The 20086-nt window shown below is 35.9% G+C and overlaps 2 protein-coding genes across 3 annotated transcripts in view; one reads left to right on the forward strand and one right to left on the reverse strand.

Moving 5' to 3' along the window:
- The first annotated feature begins 1012 nt into the window (after positions 1-1012).
- Positions 1013-16913, forward strand: KCNMB3 (potassium calcium-activated channel subfamily M regulatory beta subunit 3). Of its 2 annotated transcripts, none has more exons than XM_039855583.1 (4): positions 1013-1879; positions 5310-5501; positions 9028-9226; positions 13438-16913. In XM_039855583.1, exons 1-4 carry the CDS (start codon positions 1818-1820, stop codon positions 13504-13506), a joined length of 522 nt encoding a protein of 173 aa, XP_039711517.1. In that variant the 5' UTR covers positions 1013-1817; the 3' UTR covers positions 13507-16913. The 2 variants fall into 2 exon arrangements, with proteins under 2 accessions (XP_039711517.1, XP_039711516.1); XM_039855582.1 differs by lacking the exon at positions 13438-16913 and adding an exon at positions 10455-12220 and having other exon boundaries at positions 1014-1879.
- The window catches only part of PIK3CA (phosphatidylinositol-4,5-bisphosphate 3-kinase catalytic subunit alpha), a 72667-nt gene continuing 68608 nt past the window's right edge, over positions 16028-20086 (reverse strand). Inside the window, 1 exon segment of the mRNA XM_039855579.1 lies at positions 16028-19511. Coding sequence (XP_039711513.1) covers positions 19241-19511 — 271 coding nt within the window. The 3' untranslated portion in view covers positions 16028-19240.

Here is a 20086-nt window from a genome sequence, read left to right on the forward strand (position 1 = left end):
TCCTGTCTTAGCTTGTTATGTTCCTGAATGGACACACGGGGACTGCAATTCATACCAACCATTCTCGATTCTTCTTGAGAGGTAGGTTTGATTGGAGCACGTGTGTGGATGGGACTTGCCATAGGGACACGAGAAGAGCGGTCTGGTATTGGTAGACAGAGAGGACAGTTACCAGGTGAGGGAGCATCAGGAAGAAAATCAAAGGGCAACAGGTTATGTTACTCCTTCTCACTTGCCATCTTGGCCCTATTTAAAAAGAAAGAAAAAACAAAGCACAGGCTAGCTCTGACAATCTCAGATGGCCAGTTGTGACAACTACATTTAAGATATATCCTGGCCCAGACTTGTCCAGGACCCAAAATAAATCTGTCTGGGCCTATCAGAATTTCTGAATTGAGACTAAAAGTAACTTAAAATAATTTCTCTCCTCATATCCTCTTAAGGTGAATTTTTAAGGATCGTGCATCAGCATTTTCACTTAAATGGAGCTAGAATCAGAAGAGGGGAATGACTGGGAAGCCCCTGTAAAGGCAGGTGCAAATTCTGGGCACCAAGCAGGGGTCTTACGGGCTCAAAAATTACCATATTTCTGAGGTTAAATCAAATAAATAAAAATAGCAGCAAATCATTAATTTCTTTAAAGAGAGTTATATACCAAATCGCAGGAGAATTTATTGGCACATCTAATACAAGAAAAGAAAAGTTATATGTTTACAAGGCTAAGTTACAAATAGGAGGCAGAAGGAAAAAATTCTGGTCGCTATTAGTTTTTATTCCAAATTACATCTGTTCATTAAGAATAAATAGTTTTAAAGAAAAACCTAGTCCATAATCCTAACAGAAAAATAAAACAAATTAGAAGTATGTAAATTATATATTTTCATTAAACAATATTAAAATAGCTGCAAGTAGCAGTTAATATGGCTATATATACATGGATGTTTATAGATGAAATTTTGCTTATATTCTTGCACCAACATTTTAGAAAATATTAAGATAATATTACCTTTACTAAAAATATTACCTTTACTACAGCAAAAGTAGTCTAGCTAGCATTCTATCATCCATATTTCACTAAGCTACAATGTAATGGTTATTGGTGTTTATAATTTGGGGTGTATTAAAAGATCTCCAAATGCTTTGGGGTAATCAAAGAAAGGCAAAATACTTGATGGTTTTTAATCTTTAATGGTGAGTTATTTTATAATCCTTTGGGTCATGAAAATTTGGGAAATCACATATGGTATAGAAACATTCTCTTAATCAGAACATGTAATTAACCAGAAAAATACATTCTCTAAGCTTGCAGATAATTTATGAAAACGGAAACATGGCCAGCCAGGGCTAAACATTTCCTCTTTTTATAAACCTTGAACTGAGTATGTCCTTCACCAATTATATAGAGTCCCTAGGGCCTCAGAACTTTCCACAAGCGATTAGGTCTCTATGGCAATGCTCCTGGCTGCTGAAGTGGAACACGTGACAAAAGCGGCAGCAGGCACTGGGCGACCATGGGGAGAAGGTCTGGCTGCAGAAAACCACTCAGGGTCTTCTTGAGCATCTTGGACTGACTGACTGCTCTGCCTTATTTGGAATCTGCAGAGCCACCAGGTTGGCCTGCCTTGACTTCCCACTTGGAAAGCCAGCGCAGCACACCACCAGGTGGTAGCTCTGAGGCATGGGTGCTTCTGATGGCTGCTGTGCTGGTGGTTCCCTTAGGGACCTCACTTACGTTGAGGCTTAAGCGTCACCCTTGTCTCACCTCAGAGGCTATGACTTAGGTGAAAAGAGTCCATTATACTCAGTCCCCTGGTCTCATGCAGCCCTTCACCATCCCTGTTCAAATCACACTCCAGGGCGGCCGGCGGCGCCAGGGGAGGTAAGTCACCACCAGAATCTCTCAGCCTATAGTGGGCATCTCGCTGAACAAGTGGCTGCTCTCTATACCAAAGTATCTATATTGTTTAGCCATTGTTATTAACCACTTTAAGGGTTAATAACCTTAAGGAGGGAAGTGAGATTATTAAGTTATCTTGAGGACCTCTTTTCTCCCCAGGGGAAATGCAAAGCAGAGCCTTAAGTGAAGCTGCACTCCCTCTCCAGTCCCCAGGTTTGGGGCAGTGGAGTAGAAGAAGTGGGTGCTGAAGTTGAGAGAAGAGCAATGTCTGAAGGTGTCTGCAGAATGGCATATTAAAAGATTGCCAGCTTACTTCTGGGAGGGGTACGTTTCACAGCCAAGTTCACTCACTCTATCTGGAAGCCGAGGTGATTTTTTAGTGGTATAAGTGGAGTTGGGAGCTGGAAAAAGTGGAAACAGTAAGGATCACAATGGTTATCACATTACCCACCCCCAGGAGAGTGAGGTATAGGTATTTGGATGAATGTGAGAGTTCGAGGAGGAAGGAACAGACAGACTAAAGAGGAAATATCAAGAGAGGGGCAAAAACACTTCTCTCCTAGAAATGAACTAATGCTTTTGTGAAAAGACAAAGTGAATCACTGCAAGGCAGAAGATCAAATGACAAACTTGCAATTGAACAAGTTTTAATGTCCCCATCCTTAACATAATTAAGGTAGAGCAGTCATGTACTCCCCAAGCAATACAGTATTTTCATTTCTGAAATGCACAATTGGATTATTGATCTCTCCCTTTACCAACCTCAATGAGCCACTTTGACTTTATTTAACCTCATTTGCTGTTTCAAAAGAAATTGTTAAGTAATTTTGTAATTAAAAATAGAAGGGTAGGGAGTGGTTCCATAGTGTAGTGGTTAGCATGCCTGTTTTACATGCAGAAGGTCCTGGGTTCGCACCCCAGGTGGAGCCACAGACCGTACGCCGGGTGCTCCAAGCCCCCCGAGTGTGCCGGGAGTGCCAGGCCAGACCCTGCCATGAGTGTGTGTGGAAGGAGACGCCCCACCTTCAGAGATCCAGTTCTTAAGGGCAAACGGCAACATATATAGGTCAGGGGTGGAAGTGGGGTGGGGGGAATTAAAGATGGGGAAAAATAGAAGGGTAAAGTTAATTACCCAAATATACTCTGCCGCACAATTAAATTTAAGGGAAATATTAATTTAACATACCCAATGCTTAGAAGTTACATACGCGTGTGAAATGAGTGTCAAATGAATTAACAAGGTTTGATGAACCACAGAATCTTTCTAAGGAACACTTTTTGCACAAGTTATAGTGTTGGAGAGAGAAGCTGCTAGCTTCTGCCAGGATCACACCAGATGAGCGTGTTCAAGCTCTTTGAAACTGAGTTTGCCTCAGGCTAAGCCAGAAGGCACCTGTAGCAATGTGTAGTAGGCAGAGCTGGTGGAAAAGTCAGTTCTGTCTGCAGGGGAGACAACAGGAGAGAGTGGGTACTGCTTTGACTATGGTTAAACATCTCCAGGTAACACATTGTTGGAAATAAAGATGTATTGTTGGCAAAAAGGAAGAAAAATGCTGATTACTCATCTTTGGCTAGAGAGCAAAATTAGATCATTCCTAAGTGCTTTGAGGTTCTTGGATGAAAGGTGCTTGTAAATACCACGAAGTTAATTACAGGGCTGTTTATGGTCTCAGAAAAATGGAAACAACCTAATATTCAACAATAAGGAAATGGTTAAGGAAATTGTGCCATATCCAATTAATGAAGTATTATTACGTGGCCAATAGAAGGGTTACAAAGAATTGCTGCTGACATGGGAAAGTGGTTATTATGTTAAGTGAAAAAGGCAAGATTAAAAAAAAATATATCCAATGTGATTTCATTCATTTGAAGCAGTATAGAAGAGGGGAATAACTCAGTAAATGAACAGTCATTACGTATAAGTAGTAGAATTGTGGGTTATTTTTGTTCTTTTCTGTAGATTTTCCATATTTTTCAAGTTTCATAAAATGAATAGTTTATTACTATCACAAATTCTTTGACATTTGTTGAGGATTTCTTTATGGCTTAGTTTGTGGTTAGGTCTCATAAATATTCCATATATGTTTGAGAACATATATTCTGTAGGGATCAGTATTCTGTATCATCACTGAGATATACCATGTTAATTGCTTTGCTCAAATCTATTTCCTTATTGATTTGTCTAGTTGAGCTATCAATTACTGAGGGAGTATGTAAAAATATCTCAAAATCTGATAGTGGATTCTTGTCTAATTTTCCCTGTAGTTTTGTCAATGAGGCAATGCTACTAGGTACATATAAATTAATATTGTTAGATCTTCTGAGTCGATTTAAACCTTTAATCAATGTTATCACTTTCTTTACTTTTAATAAAGCTTTTTAACTTTAAGGTTCATATCAGCTTGCTTTTCATTAGACTTTGCCTGATAAATTTCAACCTTTCTATATCTGCGTGTTTTAGCTGTATCTTTTGTAAAAACATATATGTTTAAATCCAGTTTGGCAGTCTTTGTCTTTTAATGGGATCATTGAATTCATTTAGATTTATTGTAATTACCGATGTACTTGGATTTAGTTTATCATTTTTTATGTATGCTTTCAATTTGTCCTGTCTTTTTCATGAGTGTTTTTTTCTTTTCTTTCTCACTTTTTTTTTTGATTGATTTTCCCCCCTTCTATTCTTTCTTCCTCTACTAGTTTAGAAGTTACATCACCTACTTGTATTCTTTTAGTGGATACTCTAGAAATTTTAGCATGCAAACTTGAACTTGTTAAGGAGAAATCAATGTCTATCTTCCCTTTGAAAAATCTCAGACAATGAGATGAAGGGAGAGAAGACAGCAGTGAAGCCTTCCTTATTCTGAGTGGACTGGGCCATGGGTCAGAAAGCCTTACGGTAGATATGCTGCCCTTCCAACAGCTGGATATGAAAGAACAAATTAAAGCCTATTTCATGATGCTGTTAATTCCGAAAGTGAATTTTTTGAGTCATTCTTGCCATACGAAAATCATAAAAGAATGTAAAAAATATTTTCATGCAGAATGTGCAATATTTCTGAAAGATTAGCAAGTTCAAGGCACTTATTTACATCAAACAAATGAAAGCTACTTTCATAGATAATTCTTTTCTAGCCATTGATTAAACAGGTTTTTAAAAACTTACACCAGGCAACATTCCTTAGTCTTGTTTGCTACATTAAAAATATATATATATATATAACACATCATTTTAGCGTGTTTAGATGAACTTTTGACCAAGCTGCAGACATGGATCTCACTGTACTGCATTGAACTTCCTCACGACCCTTAAGTGGGCAGCAAATGGGATCATCCCTCCAACCCCCTTGAGTTGGTAAATGTTACCTCTTCTTTATGAGCTTATTGAAATATCTCTTTTCCACTTCCCCCAAAGGACAGCCTTCTCTACCTCAGGGAAGAAGAGAAATATATACCACAATGGTGGAGATCCACTAGATGTGTGCAAGAAGCTGCCATCCAGCGCTGGAGAGGACCGAGCCATACTGTTAGGGTTTGCAATGATGGGCTTCTCAGTTCTAATGTTCTTCTTGTTTGGAATAACCATCCTAAAGCCTTTCCTGCTCAGGTAAGAAACAGAGAAAGATAGACCCAGAATTTCCAATTCAGGTCAGATGCAGGCACAAGGGCTTTGGTTTCTGCTGCCCTACTGACTGCTGTCCAGGACACGGAAGATAGTATCGCCTATTCCTCTCTCAGGGCTGAAAGGCAGCCAGCTGCGGAGGAAGAGGTGGTAAGGATGTGGAAGATGTTTCCTTGCCTCTGCCCTCCTCCAATCTCAGAAATACTTTCAACAACTAATCCACAAATTATATATTCATGGAGATAGTAAATCTTTTTTTTAAACATGCAGGTACCTCAGGGAAGGGTTAGTTTAAGCCTTTGACATGAGCACAATAAAAGTTTCTGCATCTGAGATATTTGAGTTTGACAATGTTTACTGGAACATAGTAGTTTTAAAATAAATATTAATTTCCTTCCTTTTCTTTTAATTAGTTTCCTTATTAGATACTTGTAATCATAGTTACCATTTATTAAATGTATAATATATGACAAATATATATACTATGTTTTATCCTATTTAAACCTACAGCAAACCCATGATGGAAGCATTATTTAAATTTTTATTTTATAAATGAGAAAGCTGAGTCTAAGAAAGACCAAGCAACTTGCCCAAGGTCACCTAGCTAGTAAAGAATCTGCCTGTCATTCTGACCTAAGACAACTTGCCATCTAATACATAAATGAAGTTTACTGTGATGAGAGGGATAGGAGTATTGATTAGGGCAGAAGAGGAGCTGTTTAATTTTGGAGGATGGCTCACACCACATGAGGTACTTTGTGGAGAGAGCAGTACTGAGAAAGCAAAGGACACATTTCCCCCTTCTATTGCTCTAGCCAAAGAGCAATAGAAGACCCAACAATAAGGGAAGAGGGAGGCCTAGGAGTTCAGTGAGGAAAAGGGATCATAGAAAAAGGAGTGAGTTGCCTGTTTCTGTTATCAGATTCATCTCCCGCTATTCCTGTGTTAACATTATTAGGGCAATAATGTGGAGGTCACCAGCTACTACAGCACACAGTGCCACTCTTAGAAAGATCCCAGGGAATTTTCTCTCTGGTATTAGCACCAGGAAAATCTGTTTTGTCCCTGATCGATCAGCTTATTTTTATTCAATGGACACTAGGAAACTTATATCTGGTTGTGTTTCCTTTATTGTTTTGGCTGTCAGGAAGCTGAGAGCCAAATTTGTAGCCCAGTTCTTATAACTAAAAGGAATCTTAGGATCTGAGGGTTACATGTTTGTACCTCACTCTTGACTTTATTCTAGCTTTCTACTTTTTTTTTCCTGTTACTCCATTTTATAATCTATCTATCTATCCATCCATCCATCCATCCATCCATCCATCCATCCATCCATCCATCCATCCATTTATCATCTATCTATCTATCTATATCTATCTGTCTATCTATCTATCTATCTATCTATCTATCTATCTATCTATCTATCTATCTATCAATCATTGCTATCATCATCATAATCATCATCATCATCGCCTATCTCTGCATTACATGAATTTAATAACTCTATGTGCGTGCGTGTATGTTTGTGTGCAGGTCAGATTATTTTTAAAAAATTTGATATACTTGGGAGATGGTTTGAGGATATCTTCTGCAAATTGGCACCAAATTGTTGCTTATATTTAAATTTTACTTTTCTGGATTTCTGGAAATTGTTTGCTTAAAGTAATTAAGTGAATGCTTAAGAGTGATGAATTCTCATCTCTCTCACCTTGTGATCTTGTGCCACCAGAAAGCAGTTTGTCTCCATAAGATGATAGTTAGGAAGAGGCTTAGGAAGCTCATACCTATTCCCACTCCTTTAAACACTCATTTCTCAATCAAATGATTGATTTTGTCTATTTGTAGATAAATAGACACACAATACTGTTGAAAGAACATGTTCATTTTTTTTTCAGCCCTAAATTTATCCCTAGTCCCACCTGAAACGCTCTGGCCTGGCCCTTGTGCAGAGGAAAGAATGTCCCGCTCTCTCTATTGGAGCTTCTAGAAATCTTCAAGAAAGATTCAAATCATAGTGTGTTCAGCACTTGGTTAGGATTTAGAGAGCTTAAGTTCGAACACAGATAAGCAGACAACTCTAAGTATTATTTTAAGATGCCTAGACTAAATAAGTATAGAAATTAATTTTATGAAAAAGTAGGCCAGTACTAAACCTGTGAAAAAACTTTATTTTCCATTTTTATTCTTTCACTTGACCGACGTTTTATTCTTCTGAAGCCATGTCCAGCGATTTTTTATGTCCTGGGCCTTAAGATCATGTTAAGCTGCACTGTGTCTCAGGTTTGTTATATTAATAAAGCAAAATGATAATGCGTGATTAAAGATTGTAATGGGAGTGCGGTATGAACCTAGCTAAACAATGCTTTTCAAATGTTCTGACTTTAGGATTTACTACTCTAACTCTTTGTGATTAAGGCACCAGGAAATAAACACAGGGACCCACTTAGATGTGAGTGTGGGGATACATGAGGAGCTTGTGAGTGTGGGGGGACCGTGAGGAGCTGGTCCTGTACATTCAATCAAAGCATTTACGCTCACCCTCATTTTCTTTATCTTAGACTTGTTCTCTAATTATTTCATACACATATATCCTTTCTCTTCAACACCACCACAAAGTCTTCATGGGCAGGAATTTTGTCTGTCACTTCTCATTGCACTTATGACATCCTGTGTAGGTCGTATATATGCAAATTCTCAAGGAATACTTTCCAACAGAAATTCAGTTGAGCACAGCACTTACTGAGCCTTTACTATGTGAGAGGCATTGTGCTTTAAGCTTTGAGGACCATAAGGGTGAATAAGATATAGGTCCTGACCTCAAGGAATTACTGACAGCAAAAACATGGTAAGTTTTTAAATGAGAGATTGCTCATATGATTTGCATTTGCTTCTTTGGAAGTGGAGTGGGTAAATGGAGTTGGAACTTGTTACCAGAACTTTTGGAGGCTGCGCTGACTAAGAGCCCTGTGGTTGGTCTCCTTCCAAAAGGCACGTTTCCATCAGGACGAGCCAGTGGGTACATTTGAGATGATGAGGCCTGAGAGATGATAAGATTTCTGAGTGTGTGTGAATCTTATGGTTACAGTATTTAGGGTAATATTGCTCAGCATATGGTTCTCCAAAGACCTGCATCTTAAATATTGTTAAATAGATTCCTGGGCCTCAATTCAGATCATCTGAAATTGAATTTCTGGGAGTGAAGCATAGAATCCACATTTTAACAAACTTTTCATTCTAACAAACTCACTCGGTAATTCTGAAGTTTGAAAACCATTGATCTATGGGTTGGTGCAGTGAGAAATATGCCAGAAGGGTCATAATTGAGATGGAATTTGGCAATTTGCTCCTATTTCTTCCCTGTCTCAATGTCTTCCATTCTCCCTAATCATTGTGTGTCTTCCTTAATGGTCCTGCATTACCTCAAAATAGACAAATGCCTCAGGTTATCACATTAGAAATATGAAACTAAATTTTCTAGATGCTGAAGATCATTTATTTTTTGAAATTGAAGCACTCAGAGAGAAGAATCGAACTGCACTATCGTCCACACACATATCATGGATGACTGGATGGACTGTGCTTTCACCTGTGGCACGGACTGCCAAGGTCAGGGCAAGTACCCATGTCTTCAGGTGTTTGTGAACCTCACCCACTCAGGTCAGAAAGCTCTCCTGCATTATAATGAAGAGGCTGTCCAGATAGATTCCAAGGTAATGTGAAGTTCATGTAATTAAAAAGTTCTACTTACAGCACCCCTTCCATGCCAGACTGTCCCTAGCACGGTGCAGTATCCAGGGCCATCTCTAGGGATAAATCTGTTTCCTTCTAGTTAATGTTTTGATAGTGGTCAAATTAGAATAAATGGAGCTAAAAGCATTCCTGGAGAAAAATGGGGCAAATAGAAAGGGGAAAAATTTTTCCATTTTCACAAATTAGTACCTGGAATTTACAGGCTGAGCCAATGAATAGAGTCCTCTGTGGGGAGTCTTACTTTTGGAGGTCTGTCTCACTCCTCATCATATCAAAAATGTTAAAAGGTATTCACAGTCCACCTTAAATCAAATAAGTAATTTTTCTTATCAAAGGAATTTAAAGGATTATTATAATTTTGATTTTAATATGTTACTCAACTGGTTCATATGTCAAAGTGTATACTTTACTTTATACCTAACTATCAAAGTTGAATTGCAGTAGATTAGTTGACAAGTTACCCTTTGTTGTCTTTACTTAAGCACCAATTTTAATCTGATGATTTCTGTTTTCTCTTTTGGATGCAATAATTTTTAAGGTTGCAAACATTTTCGTAGGCCCTTGGTATGGTACCTTGATTGCCTAGAGGATATGGTAGTAAAGCTCAAGCTTTTTTGAATAAGCTTTTTTGAAAAAAAAACACCAGCTGACAGAGCTCCCTATTTATCCACTGGTTCTGCCTCCCAGGAAGCGGAGTCAGGTAGTGCCCTTCTTTATGGGCCCAGGGAGAAAGCCTCAATATGCTAATCCTTTAGGGAAAGATTTAACTACAGGAAATCAGGACGAAGACGATAGAGGGATTAATAGGTGTTGAAAGCACACAGAGAGCTCAATACATATTTGTTGACTGGACAAATGGATTAACTGAATTACTGTCCAGGAACAGACCCAGGACCTGCATGTGGGAAGGAGTGTGGTCCTTATGAAGTTGGTCACTGCCTCTTCTGCAATGTCTTTGCTCTAAGAATACTTTCCTACATTCCTGCTTAGTGCCTGGTCAGGGCCATTTCACTCTGGCCCTCCTGCCAACTCTTCCTCATGAACTATTAGTAGATTTCATCACCTTCTGAGACTGAAACTCCCCACTAATAGCTTCAGGTTGAAGCTATTTCAAAATTAAAACTGTTGGTTAAGTGCTTGGTGTTGGGGAAGAGTACCCTTATCTTTCTTTCTCTTCCATATTCCTAGTGCTTTTACACACCTAAGTGCCATGGAAATAGGAATAATTTGCTGGACAGTGCTCTGGACATAAAGGAATTCTTCGACCACAAAAATGGGACCCCCTTTTCATGCTTCTACAATCCAGATGGCCAATCTGAAGATGTCATTCTCATAAAAAAGTATGACCAAATGGTTATCTTCCACTGTTTATTTTGGCCTTCGCTGACGCTGCTAGGTGGTGCCCTGATTGTTGGCATGGTGAGATTAACACAGTACCTGTCCCTATTATGTGAAAAATATAGCACTGCACCCAGAGGTGGGATAGGTGGCAAAGTACCTTATATGAAACAGCATCAATTCAAAGTGTGGAGTGTGGGGAGGAGCAAAGGAAGGAGCAGAGAAACCTTAAGATGGTGGCCAAATTAATGCCCTAGCTTTTAGATACCTGCAATTTCTGCACTTGAGGACCTAATTACAACTGCTTGCAGGCTAACCAAAAGGCAAATTTAGGTATGATATGGGAAAGAAAAAAAATTAAAAAGTCTCATATACATATTCCACTAATTCTGTTAATACATACAGATTCACCATCTTTTCTACTCCAACTCTCTTTCCACATGAGCCAAGGAAGCACTTTTTGTTCCCACATGGCAAAATGAGCTCTAGGTAGTTATCTTTTACCTAATTTCAGCTCTAGATAAAATTTGTCAATGTGGAAATAATCGATAAGGGTATCGAACCTACTGAGCAGTGAACAATCAACCTAGTTCTATGCAATATAGTTCACATTAAAACATTTCTCAAAAAAATTCTTGAAGAACAGTTCATTCTCTAGAGGAAGACAGTAATTTCAGAAAATGTGGACCTACCATTTTACTTCACCATTCATGATAAAGGAAGAAAGCCGCTGCCTAGAAAATTCACTAAGTTTAGAGTTATCTATACTTAACTTTGCCATGTACCATGTAGTATTTCTTTCAGCAACATTTTTTCGCGTTAATTATGCTTTCCGTAAGCTCATTTTATTCTTTGTGCATGCACATGCTGATGAGAGTGGAAGAGATGGCTAGAAATGTGTTAAGTAAGGAGAAGCCATCCTGGATGCAACTTAAGATTCATCTCAGATAATCTGGATACTCAACACCTGTCCATATTTTAATTGATGAATCGACCAGGTTATTAAATAATGAATGTCACAAGACTCTCCAATAAGTGCTGTCCAGATTAAGCTGAATGAGTTGAAAAGTTTGTTTGAAAACTAATGTGATTCAAAGTATTTTTAAAATTTCACCCTCCCACCCAAAAATGTTACATCATGGACCATAGAATGAGACATTCTTTGAAGCAATTTTTATATGTAGATGTAATCAAACCAGAAACTTTGATTCTAAGCCAATTTAATGCTTTTTAGAAATTAATTTTAAGCCACAAATTAGTAAATAAATTGAATAATTAAATAGAGCAACATTGATTTGACCAGTAATGAACAATTTTGGAGTTTTCTTCTTGTCCTAGTGCGAAATAGTGAAGAGAATATGTGTCTCAGATGAGGATTCATTTGAGCTCGAAGGCCATAATTACAGCTTTTTAGATATGTATCCTTGGGCAATTCGACCGACTTGTTTGAGCCTCTCTCTTCATCTATAAAATGGTGATAATCTCTTCTTTCATGGGGTTATTTTAGGGAATAGAGTAGGTGAAACACCTAGCTTAATTTCTGGCACATAATAGATGTGTTTTAAAATGTTAGTAGAAAAAAAAAATCTTTTGCTGTTTTAATATCCGGTCAGCCTTATCCCTCTTCTGGGTATGTACACAAAGAAAATGAAATCAGTACCTCTAAGAGATAGCTGCACTCCCATGTTCACTACAGCAAGATTCACAGTAGCCAAGATCTGGAAAAAACTTGTGTCCATTGACAGATGAATAAAGAAATTATGATTATAGACATATAATGTGTGTATACATACATATACACATATATATAAAATGGAGTATTATTCAGCCTTTAAAAAGGAGATCCTACTATTTGAAACAATATAGATGAACCTATAGGGCAATATGCTACATAAAATAAGGCACAGAAAGGAAAAAAACCCCCACATTTCACATATATGTGGAATCAAAAAATTCGAATATATAGAAAGAGAGTAGAATGGTGGTCATCAGGGGTAGGGAAGTGGGGGAGATGAGAAGATGTTGATTAAAGGGTACAATAAATTTTAAATCCATCTAATAATATGCAGTTCTTGGGATTTTTCTCCTAACAAATTCAAAACCACTAATTTGAAACCCAGAATGTGTGAAAGCGTGAAAACTAAAGTTTCAGTTACTACAGTTTTCCATTCATAGAGTGGCTACTTGGTTCATCTCAGGAAAGACAGACTTTATGCTTAGAGAACAAAGTCAATTTAGAACAATGTTAATTCAAAGTCATTCAAAGCACCTGACAAATAAAGAAAATTTAAGCAATTATTTGCTCTTAATTGCTTAGCAGTTCTAAGTATCAATGCCCACATGCATTATGGGTCCAAGAAAAGCCCAAACTTACTTTTTGCAAGGCTTACAACAACTGAAAGCAAAAACAGTTTGCTTCTAACCTAACTCTTCTTTTAGGTCTGGTCTTCAGCTGACTTGGAAAAAAGTCTACTTGTATATACAAACGCATTCATACATGTATGTGTATACATATATTTCTGCTTGAAATACAAGCATATAATTATGCTTAAAGGGAGTTAATATTTAAAGAGGTATTTCTATAATATTCATCATTTTACTGGGGCAGAAAAATTAGCTTTAAGATATAATAGTTTCAGGTTTTCATTCAATTATTCTGTCATCATTGATAAGAACTCGAATTCAGCTAATTTGATTATTAGCAACACTGGTTTGCTTTTAAGTCCTCAAAAGAAATAGCAAAATATAATTATCACAGTTTTTAAAACATACAGTACACTAAGGATTGTTTGGACACAAGTCAAAGTAATTTTTTTTTTTTTTTAATAAACAGCATGATGTTACAGACTGCAAAGTTAAAGGAAAGCAAACATTGACAGTTTCTGATGAGCACAAACAGTAAGTGCAGTCACAGGCCAAACTTCTTGCTAGGAATAGCAAGACTGGGAAGAGGTCTTAAATTTAGTGACACTGTATTATTCTATATTTTCAGTACAATAACACATGCATCTTGCTGTGTCAGATACTTTTTGGGCCATCGTTAAAAGAACATTTAAAAACATTTTTTTCCCTAACTAATGCAGAATACCACAGGATTTCAATTCATTGAATAACAAAATATAGAGAGATAGATTTGCTATTTGGGGTGCTAAAAAGAGTGGTGGGAGCTCTTTTCGAAGCTTCCAAGGTCAACATTTGATGTGTTAGTAGTCTTTTGGTAGTGCCACATACCCCAAGATATTAAAGTATAATGTTCCCAAAGGGTATATTGTTTTAGATCTTATTCAACCCTATTAAGTCCGAAGACTGAATCACACTGAAACAACTGAAGCTTAGGTTCCAGAGCCAAAAACACTTCGAAATCAGATGAAGGCCCAGCTCTCCAACTACTCTTAGGAACATAAATTAAACCTGATAAGGGGATTTTTCTTATGAACTCAATAGATAATGACCATATTTGGAAATTCACATTAGAATTAAGGAGTTGTCTTATTAAAGATATTGTGAAAAAATACCAAAGTTGTTTTTCTGCCTTCTGGCTAACCTAGAAGAATTAACAAAAATAAGAATCATGTAAAAATGTACACGGCTTTTAGCATAACCACAAAATTATTGTAGTGACTGATTAAATAGTTTCAGATAGACTCAGGACTTAAATAGCTTACAAAAACGCATTAAAACAACCCCTTTCCATACTTACCAACATGAGAAATGGAGTCTACAGTTGGTAGTGAAATTCAGTTACCCAACTACGCTAAATGTACAATGGATTGATTTTACTTTTTTTTCCTCCCTGCTAAAACTCTTATATGTAGTTGTGTAAAAAGTCAGAAAATTTCCTATGGCTCATAACTGTCACTTTATACTAACTAACATGGCTGTAATATTAGCATATCTAAAATATTAACACATCTAAGCAAAAGGAATGGTGCTGCACTGATAAAAAGCAAGTGCAAAACTTAATCAAGTGGAATACTTGAATGAAATAAGCTTATTTAAAAACTAACATCCCAACTTGGGAAACTCCTAATAAATTCTAAACTTCTGAATTTTAGAACCTCGATGTTTACACCTTTTATAAAAGATGCCTCTTGACTAGAGCTAGCAAGCAGTGTGTATACAAATAGAAATGTGTGCATATACACACACACACACACACGCTAATTTCACTAATAATCGAGAAAAGAGAACACCACTAATTTCAAATGTTGAATTCAAGAACCTAGTACCATGAACCTCCTAGCACTATAGCCTTTTCCAAATGGCTGGAGCAATGACTAAATTTTTAATCAAATTTTTTTCTTCATGTCTCCAAAGCCATTAAAAACAAGGCATGCCAACTTTGACTTTATAAATCCAAAATACAGTGCTCTGCAAATTTCTGTAATACCAGAGCCTGAGTATTGAATTGTGACTCATCTATTTTTTTCTTTATTAACCTTCTGAGGTAGAGTTACCAATCCAATTTTATCTAGAGCATAGTTATCCCTATAATCTTTTCAGAAAGTGAACATAATTTTTAAGAGAAAAAAAAAAAGGCTTCCCAGGCTATGGCATATAAGATATATTTACAATTTTAATGTAACAATTAAAAAATAAAAATGGTTCATGTTTCTATTTTAAAAAACAGCCCAGCTGTATTATTCTGTCACCAAGAATTATTATGAGTATCCTGTCAATGCTGAATTTTATAGTTCAGCTTTCACAATCCCATCCTTGATGGAGAGTTAATTCCCTCATGGTATGCACAAAATACTCTCACAACTTTCAGACTTTTCTAGTGCCTCATCTGAGCAAGATGGATATGAAGAATGTAACTCATTCAAACAACTCCTCCCTGTTCTCCCCTTCTCTCCACATTCCCCCCTTCTCAAAAACATCTGAAGTATGAAAGTTGTTTTTAAATAGTAGAAGCACCACAATCCATTAATACCACATATGGTCTTTACACTGAAATATTTTAGTGATGTCTTGGACATCAAAATCAATTTTTAAGGTGGATTCTGAGTGTGTGGGTCCAGCCCAGGTCTGCTGTTTCTGCAGACGTACAAACAAAAGGAACTTACTCAGAAAAGTTAACCTGCTGGCTTTAAAATAATGCTGAAAATTAAATTTCTTCAAAGAGTTGGCAAGCATGGGCCATTGGTCAGAATATGGATTAAATGAATTTACAAAATCATTAAGAAATAAATTCAGGTTTATATGCTGTGAAATTTCCATGGTGCCCTTAAAATAGCTGGTGGCTTATAATTTCTTAATATGCCAAATCACACAATTTTTGATGGAAAAAAGAATACAGATGGACTGTGTTTTACCTATGAGAAAATTACCAATCCATTTAAAGTGAATCCAAGAGAGTATATACATTCTAATCAAGTCATTGATTATTTTCCTGATTAATAAGAACTACACTTTACACAAAATACTTTATCAGCAGCTGTTTTCATCAAAAAACCAATAGTCATAGTTTCACAGTTGAAAAAGTTACACATTAAAATATTTTACAATTCATTGTATTCACCAGATTCCCATTTCCTAAAGGGCTTGTAATATAAAGCAAAGTAGAAAGGAAAACCTCAAAGTTAATTACTTTGACACTAAGATTTACACAGGACACTAAGAACCACAAAAAGCTTAGGTTCATCATAAAATAGAGACCAAATTCCATTCTTATTTAAAAAATCCAATTAGAAACATCTTTTTTAAAAAACCAAATTTCACAATATGATTAACATATTTCAAATTAACAGCAGTCTAAAAATCTTCAAAATAAACAATTTTGTATAGCTGAGACTATGACAAAAAGTTAAAGCATGTTTTTCAAACAGTTGATCTTTTCTTGCTACAATGTGTTTGAAATTAGGTTTTACTTTCTTTAAACCTGCTTTTTTTCCTCCAAAGTAGTCACTGAAGGAAATATTGCTTAAGTAACCGGATGAAATTGTAGAGCTGATAGTTTATACCACATTCAATGACAAAGATGGTTGGCCATAGGAACTGACCAATAGAATTGATCTCTGATACTAAAGTACCTGGAAGCAACAATATTATCACTGATTTGAAACATATCCTAGTCGTCCATGTAGCATTTAATTTAATTTTTGGTTCTGTGCCTTCTGAGAACTACCTGCCCTTTTATTCTTATTTGTAATGCTTTTGCTTAAACTCAGCTTAGATTTTTCAAAAATTTAGTTTGCCTTTACCTAGACCACTTTATCTATATTCATTATAAAATGTGTCTACACTTCTTCAAACAGAATTAATTTGGTTGTAATAATTCTTGAAAATAAATGTCAATGATGAAATAAAGTATGTGGCTTGTGTTTTAATGGTGGAGAGGTCCCAGGAAAAAGGGACTATCTGGACTGATGTGGAAGATGCAAAAATTATATAAATTTTGTGCAAGGAAGCTCAAAATTTTTTTGGCACTTGGGTAAAACACGATTCTCTGTTAAAACTTCAGTTTCCACCATCAAAGTTTCAGATTTGTACCATTTCACTGAGTTTTCCTGTAATCAATCCCTGATATGGAAAAGACTGGGATGTTAGTATGTGTTATAACTGAATAGCTCTAAAAGAACAAAATGTTACATGAACTTTTAATAAGTTATGAAATCTATATCTGCAAAAGAAATCTATTAGTTTCCTGCTTAAAACAGTTTAAATTCTTCTTAACTATTCCAAGACAGTTTAGAGAAATAAGTTCCTTTAATCTTCAAATTTATTTTTCTTGTTGGTAATATTATATACATGCTTTAGTGAAGTACCTAAATCTCCAATAATTATGCCCTTTAAGGGTTCTAAAATAGCCAAATATTAAGAGTAATTGTATTAGAGTCCTTGTTCACTATTCAAGACTTTTACTATAGGTAATTGATTTTATAAGTGAATATTTTTTAAGTGATGCTGTTTCACTAGAGAATATACTGTGCACTCTTTATAAAGTTGTATTCCAATAATATGCCTAATCTAGAAAACTGTCAGCAAATTATTGCACTTTTTCTGGTGTGGCACCTGGACATTTGCTAAAGCTATTTCCTAGGGCATTAATCACTCATTTCAAATACTGAGTAAAATATCAGATTCTGGAGTGATGACTAGTATTAGCGCCTACATCTTGGGTTAATGTTTTTTAAGATGTTGAAGAATGTATCATGTGCTCAAATGCAATTTAATAAAGTTGGAGAACGAGCCCTGATCACTTGGAAATGGAACATGATCTTAAAATGGTTTAAGGTCTTACATTTATTATTGAGATATTGGCTAAATAGCTTAAAAAGGTAAAAAGTTCATGGTTTCTATTTCCTCATATTATTAAGTATTATTCATGAGCATACCTCAGTAGAGAGTTTAAGCAATCAAGAAGATACTCTAAATTGTATTAATTTTGGTAACTAATTTCATATGATTGAGGCATCCTGAACTATGAAAAAAGATGGAAGATGGGGATCCATGTAAAAACAAAGAAATAAAAGGAAAGAGGATGACTTTGATCTGTTTTCTTTAAGTAGTTATTCACTAGTATTGATATAAATGGGATAGTGCCTGAGCCTTACCCACAGACCCAGAGAAAAGCTGACCATGCTGATATGAACAATAAAAAATTTGGGGTGCAAAACAATGCATGACTATGGGACAGATCATGAAATAAAGAATATATATTAATGATAGTTTCTATAATATAAATAGCCTTTAATAAAAAAAATAATCTTTTTAATAACATTAATACTCACTTCTATTTTCTGGAAAACATGCATGAAAAATGTATTCAATTGCAAAAGGAGAAAAAAAAAATCAACCTATGGTGAATACTGTACAATTCTGGAGCAAGAACTGTTCCTGCTTATTCTTTCTCTATGATGATTATTTTACTTTACGGGTGCCCAGAATTTCCCTGGGAAATCAGAATCAGATTCTTGTAAATACTGTCCAGAAAAAAACCCAAAAACACCACCTTAGAACAGGTCTCATTTGTGACTGCTTCCAAAACTTTGCAGGTAAGACCCCAAATCGTCAAAAGGTTTGATTTATTAAAAAAGAAAAGTCTCTGTTGAAATCTCAAGAGCCCCTTCCACCCCAAGAATTTTTCTTCATTAAACAAGGAGTCAAAAAACCCACTTCAAACTGTAAGTTGAACAGCAATGAAAAAATAAGAGATTTTCATTATTTCCAATCTTAATGTAATTTAACATTAAACTCGTTTACTTGGACCTAATGCAATAATAGACTTTGTATGTCCACATTTCAAAACATAGAACATTTGCAAGACACAAGAAGAGCATCATTCTTTTCCTTCTCCATCATTTCCATATATTTTGGGGTTTTTTTGGTTTTGTTTTGTTTTTAAAAAAAAGATACAAACAATCTTCAAAGTTTACCTTTTTTGGACTTAAGGCATAACATGAAATTGCGCATTATTCTAAAGCTTAATTTTGAAATGAACTAGTTTAGTGCTATCAAACCCTGTTTGCATTTGCATTATTTAAATTATATAGTATTTTATTTCTGTTCTTGCCATAAATTCTAATGCTGTTCATGGATTGTGCAATTCCTATGCAATCAGTCTTTGCCTGTTGACAGTTATTAACAGTGCAGTACAGAATCCAATATTGAGCTTTCAGTTTTTAGTTATCATTTCAGTTCAAAGCATGCTGCTTAATTGTGTGGAAGATCCAATCCATTTTTGTTGTCCAGCCACCATGATGTGCATCATTCATTTGTTTCATGAAATATTCCAAAGCTTCTTGTTCAGTTTTATCTAAAGCTAGGGTCTTTCGAATGTATGCAATATCATCAAAAGATTGTAGTTCTGGCATTCCAGAGCCAAGCATCATTGAGAAAAGATTTATGAAGAGATTGGCATGCTGCCGAATAGCTAGATAAGCTTTGTAACACATTTCCTGAAACCTACAAGTAATAAGAACAGTTTGGTCAGTACAGAGCAAATGGTGTTAATACCTCCAGGTCTCTGCTCAAATGTCACATCATTAGAGAGGCCTTCTTGGACAAACGTATGAAAAATAGCATTCCTCTCCCCAATCCCTTTGCCCCACACTAGAATGTAAACTCTGAGTCCATAAGGACTTTTACTACTTTATCACCAGCACCTGGAATAATGCCCGGCACATTAGAAGTTTGATAAGGATTTGTCAAATATATGAACTGATCTGTATATTGAAGCCTTTAGGATTTAAGCTAGGGCCAGGAGTGAATTTTAGATAAAATAAAATTTTATGAAAGGTTTTAAAAGTACTTTAAGGTTTAAGATAGAATAATGATACACCGTAAGGTGGTAAGAAAAATTGCGAATAAACGTGGTAATTATAGTTGGCTGAATTCCTCAAATTGTATGACTGAAAAATGTTTCAAGCCCTATACATTATTTGTCAATATGGAGAAGGAGGAATCCAATTATTTAAACAGCAGTAAAAGCTTTTACTGTATAATGAAGTTTAAAGATCACTTTCTTTTTTGACCTTAGT

The sequence above is a fragment of the Pteropus medius genome, unplaced genomic scaffold, assembly GCF_902729225.1.
Source record: "Pteropus medius unplaced genomic scaffold, Ma_sr-lr_union100, whole genome shotgun sequence".
Lineage (NCBI taxonomy): Eukaryota > Metazoa > Chordata > Mammalia > Chiroptera > Pteropodidae > Pteropus > Pteropus medius.